The sequence below is a fragment of the Saccopteryx leptura genome, chromosome 6 (genome assembly GCF_036850995.1).
Source record: "Saccopteryx leptura isolate mSacLep1 chromosome 6, mSacLep1_pri_phased_curated, whole genome shotgun sequence".
Taxonomy (NCBI): Eukaryota; Metazoa; Chordata; class Mammalia; order Chiroptera; family Emballonuridae; genus Saccopteryx; species Saccopteryx leptura.
In genome coordinates, this window is record NC_089508.1 from 64,140,534 (window position 1) to 64,150,069 (window position 9,536).

The 9,536-nt window shown below is 42.3% G+C and overlaps 1 protein-coding gene across 8 annotated transcripts in view; it reads left to right on the top strand.

Annotated features, from left to right (window-relative positions):
• PIGBOS1 (PIGB opposite strand 1) overlaps nt 1-3,953 on the top strand; it is a 31,119-nt gene extending 27,166 nt beyond the window's left edge. For 2 of the 8 annotated variants that reach the window (XM_066343071.1, XM_066343072.1), the window contains exon 2: nt 3,594-3,953. In XM_066343071.1, the coding sequence (XP_066199168.1) occupies nt 3,657-3,821 (165 nt within the window). In that variant the 5' untranslated portion in view covers nt 3,594-3,656 and the 3' untranslated portion in view covers nt 3,822-3,953. Of the gene's footprint in view, nt 1-12; nt 499-1,502; nt 1,683-3,593 lie in introns of those variants that run through there. The other 6 variants (XM_066343070.1, XM_066343073.1, XM_066343068.1 and 3 more) reach the window with 6 other exon arrangements.
• Nucleotides 3,954-9,536: the final 5,583 nt, after the last annotated feature.

Genomic DNA, 9,536 nt, shown 5'->3' on the forward strand with positions numbered 1-9,536 from the left:
TCTGGGTTCACTAAGTTTGGCCCCTGCGAGCAGCCGTTCCGACAGGCGCGGAGGGAGCTGGGAAAAGGACAACTTTTGCAGCTCCCCGAGGCGGTGTTTTCATCTCTGAGCACTGGAGGTTTGGTGCGCGCTACTAAACTTGGCCAAGGGCTTGCCCGCACTTTCCCTTATGCATTTCTTTCGGTCAGCACTGCTGCTGCCTTTGGTGTTGCGGTCTGAGCGCCGGCGACGGGAAGCTGCGGGCGCGGCGGACCCCGCTCTGCAGGCCCGAGCGGGAGGCGGGGTCAGTGACTGGCCGTGAGCGCGGAGCGCGGGGAGGGCTGAGCGGCGATGGTGAGGGTACAGGCATACCTCGGTTCCTTGCGCTTGGTTCTGTTGCGCTCCGCAGATATTGCGATCTTAACAACTTGAAGGTTTCTGGCGACGCTGAGCGGAGCGAGTCTGTGGGCGCTATTTTTCCAGCAGTGTTAGCTCACTTTGTATTTCCCTCGTGTTTGGGTAACGTGAAATATTTCAAACTTTTTCATTGTTGTTATATTTGTCATGGTGATCTGTGGTCAGTGCTCTTCAGTGTTACTATTGTAATTGTTTTGGAGGCGCCAGGAACTACACCCACATAAGACTGCAACTTAATCATAAATCTTTGTGTCTTGATCGCTCCATCCACGGGCCCCTCCTGTTCGCTCCCTCTCCTCAGGCCTCCCTCTTTCCTGACAGACAGCAATATTGAAATTAGGCCAATTGAGAACCCTACAAATGGCCTCCAAGTGTTCCAGTGAAAGGAAGAGTCGCACGTCTCTCACTTTAAATCAGAAGCTAGAAATGATTAAGCTTAGTGAGGAGGGCTTATCAAAAGCTGAGATAGGCCGGAAGCTGGGCCTCCTGCGCCAAACAGTGAGCCAAGTTGTGAATGCAAAGGAAAAGTTCTTGAAGGAAATGGAAAGTGCTACTCCACTGAATACACGGATGATAAGGAAGCGAAACAGCCTCATTGCTGATATGGAGAAAGTTTTAGTGGTCTGGATAGAAGATCAGACCAGCCACAACATCCCCTTAAGCCAAAGTCTGATTCAGAGCAAGGCCCTAACTCTTTTTAATTCTATGAAGGCTGAGCGAGGGGAGGAAGCTGCGGAAGAAAAGTTTGAAGCTAGCAGAGGCTGGTTCAAGAGGTTTAAGGAAAGAAGCCGACTCTGTGACATAAAAGCACAAGGTGAAGCAGCAAGTGTTCTAACAGATGAGGAGTTGCTGCTCATGGATGAGCCCAGAAAGTGGTTTCTTGAGATGGAATCCACTCCTGGTGAGGATGCTGTGAAGATTGTGGAAATGACAACAAAGGATTTAGAATATTACATAAATTTAGTTGACAAAGCAGCAGCAGGGTTTGAGAGGATTGACTCCAATTTTGAAAGAAGTTCTACTGTGGGTAAAATGCTATCAAACAGCATCGCATGCTACAGAGAAATCGTTCGTGAAAGGAAGAGTCAATCCAAGCGGCAAACCTCCTTGTTCACTCATTTTAAGAAGTTGCTGCAGCCACCCAAAACTTTAGCAGCCACCACCCTTATCAGTCAGCAACCATCGACTTCGAAGCAAGATCCTCCACCAGCAAAAAGATTACGACTTGCTGAAGGCTCAGATGATGGTTAGCATTTTTTTTAGCAATTAAGTATTGTTTAATTAAGGTATGTACCTTGTTTTTTTTTTAAACATAATGCCGTTGCACACTTAACAGAAGTCAGTGTAGTGTAAACATAACTTTTTTGTGCACTGGGACACCAAAAAATTTATTTGATTTGCTATATTGTGATATTGTGGTGGTCTGGAACCAAATGTGCAATATCTCCGAGGTATGCCTGAAATGATCATTATAAACATGTTTGTACAACATTTCATTGTTTGGGTGATCACAGTATTTATTGAACAGGGTAGGCAGAGTAGGGATGATTTAGCCTGTTGTACAGATATGGAGAATGAGGTTCAAAAAGGTAAAATAACTTTGTCCAGGTCAGTTAGCCAGTCAGTGGCCGGCAGAAGGGTAACTTTCCCTTTTTTTTTTTTTTTGTATTTTTCTGAAGCTAGAAACGGGGAGAGGCAGCCAGACTCCAGCATGCGCCGGACCGGGATCCACCCGGCACACCCACCAGGGGGCGCACACCCACCAGGGGGCGCACACCCACCAGGGGGCGCACACCCACCAGGGGGCGCACACCCACCAGGGGGCGACGCTCTGCCCACCAGGGGGCGATGCTCTGCTCCTCCCAGGCATCTCTCTGCTGCAACCAGAGGCCACTCTAGCGCCTGGGGCAGAGGCCATGGAGCCATCCCCAGCACCCGGGGCCGTATTTGCTCCAATGTAGCCTCGGCTGCGGGATGGGAAGAGAGACAGAGAGGAAGGAGAGGGGGAGGGGTGGAGAAGCAAATGGGTGCTTCTCCTGTGTGCCTGGCCGGGAATCGAACCCAGGACTTCTACACGCCAGGCCGACGCTCTACCACTGAGCCAACCGGCCAGGGCTAACTTTCCCTTTTTTAAAAAAAAATTTTTTATTTATTTATTCATTTTTAGAGAGGAGAGAAAGAGGGAGAGAGAGAAACAGAGAGAAAGAAGGGGGGAGGAGCTGGAAGCATCAACTCCCATATGTGCCTTGACCAGGCAAGCCCAGGGTTTCGAACCGGCTACCTCAGCATTTCCAGGTCGACGCTTTATCCACTGCGCCACCACAGGTCAGGCTTCCCATTTTTGATGTGGTTTAATTATCAATTTTCTGAAGAGCAAATGGCATTATTATTATTATTATTTTAGCAGCCATTGATCCAAAGCATGTTTGGTGATGTCATTTATCTAGTTAATGGTAGAGTCCAGGAGAAAACAGGTTTTTCTTTTACAGATTAGTTTAAATTATGTTTTAGTGATATTATAAGCAAGTTGGTTTCCAGTATCAGTTCTACCACTAATGATTTTTGTGACCTTCAGGGTTGGTCTAGGAGGTCATGAAATATTGTTATAATAACAAAAACATGTAAATCCTTTGCTCTGCTTTCTTCGTTCATAAACACCTACCTAGCCTTTCCAGCAACTAGGAAGTTGGCAAGGAGTATAACTTTCCAGAAAGTACAGTAAGTAACAATAGAGGAAGTAAAACCAGCTAAATCTGTTATATTTTTGTCAAAAACGGATGGCAGATGATTTACTTATAATTAATAAAACAACAACATAAACTTAAAAAAAATGTTTTTAATCATATATATTGCTAAAAAGTAACACTTCGCCATCTCCTACTTCCAGATTGGATTCCTAGCCTTTAAAGGCATGAAGAATACGGCGCACCCTTTCCCCACTTCTGCCCTTTTAAATTATCCATATAAAACCCTGAGAGCATTCTATAGTAGGATTTAGCTTTGTTTTACGCCGTTTCGTAACCCTCATTTTCCATACTCCCCTGATCTATGTGTTCCTATGTTAGTTAAATCAGTTAGTGATATTTACATACTATGACAAAAACACTGTTCACTCTGGAGCAAAGTTATGACATAAAATCTTTAAAAAGGATCTTGGACTAACTTACTGCTTTGTTTTCCATTTTCTTTGTACACAGATCTGAAGGGATAGCCCGAGTGGAGCGTCATTTTTCAAAACCATCTGCACCGTGTATGCAAAAATGTTTGGGAGATTGACCTTTCCACAACTGCTTTTTGCTAGCGTCCTTGGAATTGCTGGAGGAATATATATTTTTCAACCAATATTTGAACAGTATTCCAGAGATCAGAAGGAATTAAAAGAAAAGTTGAAATTGGCAGAAGAATTAGAAGAGAAGAAAAGTTAATACTATATGGAGTTAAAAACTCTTAAATGCTTAAAGTTCCATTGAAATGACACATGGACTATAAATGGTCTTGTAAAAACTTCTGATATATTTGAAACATAAATAAATCATAGATGATGATTTTTAAAACCAGTACTGTCAATCTTAATGTTTACTCTACTTTTATTTGCCATTTTATGTCTTTTCACTAGGCAGGGATATTTTGTTTCCTAGTAGAGGTTTATTTTTTGGGAATGCAGCATGTACAGTATCATGGGGTCTAGACTATTTATAAAATAGCTGGGAATGGTGTTTACAGTAGTGTTTGTAACTGAAGGAATCAAGTTAAATCACCTCAGGCAGAATGCCCCTCAGCCTACTACACTTAGCTTTCATCATTTTTCAACACCAGCCCTTCCTTGTCCCAGGCAGAATGGAGGAGGAAATTGAGAATTGGACTGGCTGAGATCAAATAAGATTTTAGAGGGAGTATATGGTGTTAAATAGGGTGGCAAATATGACACAGATCTATTTAACCTGCTAAGCAAATTTGCATTAGTAATGGTGCTTAGGGATGAGTTAATTTGTCTTGAAGTGATTATTCATACAGTTAGAGGGTGTCTTGAGATTGCTAAGAACTGATAATATTTTTTTATGTTTTTTTCTTTTTTTGTATTTTTTTATACTATTTAACTTTTTTTTTTTTTTTTTTTTGTATTTTTCTGAAGTTGGAAACGGGGAGGCAGTCAGACAGACTCCCGCATGCGCCTGACCAGGATCCACCCGGCATACCCACCAGGGGGCGGTGCTCTGCCCATCTGGGCGTCGCTCTGTTGCAACCAGAGCCATTCTAGCGCCTGAGGCAGAGGCCATAGAGCCATCCTCAGCGCCCGGGCCATCTTTTGCTCCAGTGGAGCCTTGGCTGCGGGGAAGAGAGAGACAGAGAGGAAGGAGAGGGGGAGGAGTGGAGAAGCAGATCGGCGCTTCTCCTGTGTACCCTGGCCAGGAATCGAACCCAGGACTCCTGCACGCCAGGCCAATGCTCTACCACTGAGCTAACCGGCCAGGGCCTATACTATTTAACTTAATAATCTTAAACTTGTATTTTCAACGAGAGCTACAAAGGTAATCACATACATACAAAGTACTTTTTTTTTAAAACTTATTTTTATTGATTTCTTTTTCTTGAAAAGTAAATTCATTAGAACTTAATCTAAGCTATCTGTTGAATAGACAATATGAACAATTTTTTTAAAAAGGTGAAGAAAATTACAGAAGTAGTACATTTATTAAAAAATCCAAATACATTAAAAAAATTCAAATACAAAAATGAACAAAATGAAAATTATTCATGCATACATTGATTTAAATCAACATATTTAACAGTTTAGTGAACTTTTGATACTTTTTCTTTCAAGCACATAAAAATATAAAAATTTTAACTAATGTATTATTACAACTATCTGATAGGCTTGGTTTTGCTTGGCTACAGAGGTTCTGTTACATGTGTCTTCTCATTGTGGGACCCAAGCTCAAGGAGCAGCCCCTATCTGGGATATGACAGAGGAAACATGGAATTGTAAACTTCTGCTCATTTGTGGCAAATAACACGTGGTCTCACTTTTTTGGCTTAGAGCATGTTGTGGTCAAGCCCAAAGTCAAGGGCAGAAACATTCCACAGGATGCACAGGCAAGTCACATGACAATGAGTAGGAATACATAAAGATATGTTCAAGGGATATAATCCTCTCACACCAAGTTAGATTGAATTGCTTTGATCCTGTTTTGGAGAATGATTCATGAGTCAGTTTAATAGTCACATACCAAGTGCCAGAGGATGAATTGATTTCTAGTAAGGATACTGCACCTTCAAATCAAAGCCACAATGAGATAACACTTCATATACTTGAGGATGACTACAATCAAAAAGACAGAAAATGTATTGGCAAGGATGTGCAGAAATTAAAACCCTCCTACGCTGCTGGCGGGAATGTAAAACATTTTAGCTGCTGTGGAACAGTTTTTAGCATTTTCTCAGAAAGTTAAATATAAGTGCTACCATATGACCTAGCAATTCTACTAGGTATATACCTAAGAGAAACAAGAACATGTCTATGCAACAGTCTGTACACCAATGTTCATAGCATCTTTATTATAACAGCCAAAAAGTGGAAATAACCAAATGTCTATCAACTGATGAATGGATAAACAAATTGTGGTATAGCCACTCGATGGAATATTATTCAGCTCTAACAAGGAGTGAAATACTGATACATACTACATCATGGATAAATTTTTAAAACATAAAAGAAGCCTGACCTGTGGTGGCGCAGTGGATAAAGTGTCAACCTGGAACGCTACAGTCGTTGGTTCAAAACCCTGGGCTTGCCTGGTCAAGGTACATATAGGAGTTGATGCTTCCTGCTCCTCCCCTCCTCTCTCAGTCTCTCTAAAATGAATAAATAAAATCTTTTTTTTTTTAAATTTTTTATTTATTCATTTTAGAGAGGAGAGGGAGAGACAGAGAGACAGAGAGAGAGAGGAGAGACAGAGAGAGAGAAGGGGGGAGGAGCTGGAAGCATCAACTCCCATATGTGCCTTGACCAGGCAAGCCCAGGGTTTCGAACCGGCGACTTCAGCATTTCCAGGTCGGTGCTTTATCCACTGCGCCACCACAGGTCAGGCTAAAATGAATAAATAAAATCTTTAAAAAATAATAAAACATGAAAGAAGCTGGGCATAAGAATGATTCTATTTGTAGGTCATGTCCAGAGCAGGCTTATGTGTAGAGATAAAGCAGATAAGTAGCTTCCAAGGACTAGGAAAGAAGGGATAGAGGGTGACTGATAATGGAATGGCATTTCTTAATAGGGTGATGAAAATGTCCTAGAGCTAGGTAGCTGCGAGCATGCAACTTTTTGAATATGTAAAAAACCACTGAGTCCTAGCCGGTTAGCTCAGTTGGTTAGAGCAGTGGTCCCCAACCCCCGGGCTGCAGACCGGTAGCGGTCCGCAGAGAAAGAATAAATAACTTACATTATTTTTGTTTTATTTATATTTAAGTCTGAACGATGTTTTATTTTTTTTAAATGACCAGATTCCCTCTGTTACATCCGTCTAAGACTCACTCTTGACGCTTGTCTCGGTCACGTCATACATTTATCTGTCCCACCCTAAAGGCTGGTCTGTGAAAATATTTTCTGACATTAAACTGGTCTGTGGCCCAAAAAAGGTTGGGGCCCACTGGGTCAGAGCATCATCCAGAGACAAAGGTGGGTTTGATCCCCAGTCAGGGCACATACAGGAATGAGTTGCTCTTTCTGTCTGTCTGTCTCCCTTCCTCTCTAAAGTCGATAAATAAAATTAAAAAAGGAAAAGACAACAACACTGAATGTACACTTTAAAAGGGTACTGTAACATCCACCGGGTACAAGAACAAATGTCAGAGACTTTCAGGCGTATAGATGTAACTTTATTGGCCAGTTTTACCTGCGCAGGGGCAAATTCCCGAGGTGTCTGGAGACACTGTGCTCACAAGGAGCTGCAGGTGGGAATCACACCTAGCGCTTACAGCTAAATCTTTATAAGCTAAGCAAGCAAGCATATAATACAGAAGCAGATGTGGTGGTAACCTATTTGCTAAGGGGCTGCACATAGCATAGCAACAGGGGCTGGGGTCTAGCTCATTGGCGAATTCCAAACATAAACTTCTGATAAGGGTCTTTTAACCAATAGAATGCAAACGTTTGTCTTTTCTTTTTCTTTTTTTTCTCAGCCTCACAGGGTCCCTATCTGTCTCTGCTTCTTGAACGACTTTGGGCATGTTATTCCTAACAGAACAGGAGCAGGATCTGCCTGTAACCCTTAAGTTCCCTGTTCCATTAGTGCCCTGCCTATTTTCTGATCTTCTCTTGGTCATTACATTCCCCACTCCTGTTAGGGCATAAATCAAACCCTTGATTCTTCATCAGTGGGAAGAATGGTATAAGTAGGTTGAGATAGGACCATTACCTTTACAGTTTCAATTCTTTCTTTTATAAATGCAAGGAGTTTATTAAGAACTATAGGCACAACAGTGAGAGCTAACAAAAGTATCAGTAATGGCCCAGCAATTGTAGATATAAGAGTAGTTAGCCAAGGGGAAGTTCTGAACATAGAGGCATACCAACCTGGGTTATCTTCTTCATCTAACTTCCTATCCTTTAATCTATTTGCTAACACTTTAATATTTTCTCTAATTACTCCAGAATGATTAGCATAGAAACAGTATTCTTCTCCTAAGGCTGCACATAGTCCTCCTTGCTTGAGGAAAAGGAGGTTTAGTCCTCTCCTATTCTGTAGGGCTACTTCTGCTAGGGAATCTATTTGCTTTTCTAAGAAAATTACCTGGTTCTGGAGTATGGCAATATCATTTGAGAAAGTATGAGACAATTGCTTCAAATTCAAGTCTCCCTGTATTAGAGCGGCAGCTCCTACTGATGCCGATCCGATAACACCTATAGTAGCTATAATAGGTATTAGAATGGGAGCTCTCTTTTCCCTTACAGGTGGGACAAGAAGGAACTTAGGGTTGCCTCCGTACAGATACACTTGTGGGATGATGTATGCACTGACACAGAGTTCAGGGTTTGTAGAAACAATACACTTGAATATACCTTGGGTGCACACAAACCATAACCCTTCCGGTGCTTTCATTACCTTAGGCCTTTCTGGATTACTGGACAGAGTTTCTTGATTAAGATAATAGTCACTGTAATTGGAATTAGTTAAAGTGAAATTTGCTAGGGAATAACAAGTTCCTTTTCCGTGGAACTCAGTAATGGTGAGAGATCCTCCAGAAAAACAGTCTTCTATTTGGTCTTGTTTCCCCGTGGTGGGAGGGATTACAGTGCTAGGAACCAAGTCCCCTCCTTTTGATGTATTAACCCCTATTCCAATGTAGAAAGGTGGCTTAGGACTAAGGCACAGCCAACAAGACTCAGCGATGTCGGGCCGGGTGTTGTTAAAGTAAGTAAACACCTTGTCTAATAAACCTAGTTCTTCCAGTTGTCCGTCCAGTGACGGATGGAGAGTGTGATAAGGTACCTTCTGATTTTCCCTTTCTGGTACACTATATGAAGTTGGACTAACTAAGTTTATCTTGCTTATGGAAGGACTAGTCGAAGATGTGGTTGGTAGCTGGGTGCTCTCGGGGCTAGCTTATTCTTTCCTCCCTCAAAGAGAAGCTTATTCTTTGTGGGTAGCTTTCTAATAGTAAAGAAGGTTCCTGGATCCGCACCTGCAGTATAAAGTCTTAGTCCCCATGTTTTTCCCTTACTCCAATTTGGGTCTTGAGGCCTCTTGATAGTGACAATGGTAGGGTTACAATTGTTTATAAAACATTGGTAATCTATACCTTCATTAGGCCTTTTTCCTCCATACTTAGTTCCTAGGCGGAGGAGATCTATGTCGGGGTCTGGTCGTGGCGGCTTCCATTTCCATTGACTAGTAAGGGTTTCACAACCCCATGCTTTACAATAAAATTCAGTGGTAGAACCACAAGTATAGCATTGCCCTGGAAGAGGCTCAGGACATGCATAATGTGGAGTATACCACAATGCCCTATTGTGGCGTAAGGGTGAACACACTTCAATATTCTCCCATTCTGGTAAGCCTAAAGGTGCCCGAGGCGTCCACTTTACAGACCTGTGTGCTGCGGGAGAGTCACAGAATTCATCACCAAAAAACTTTGAAAAA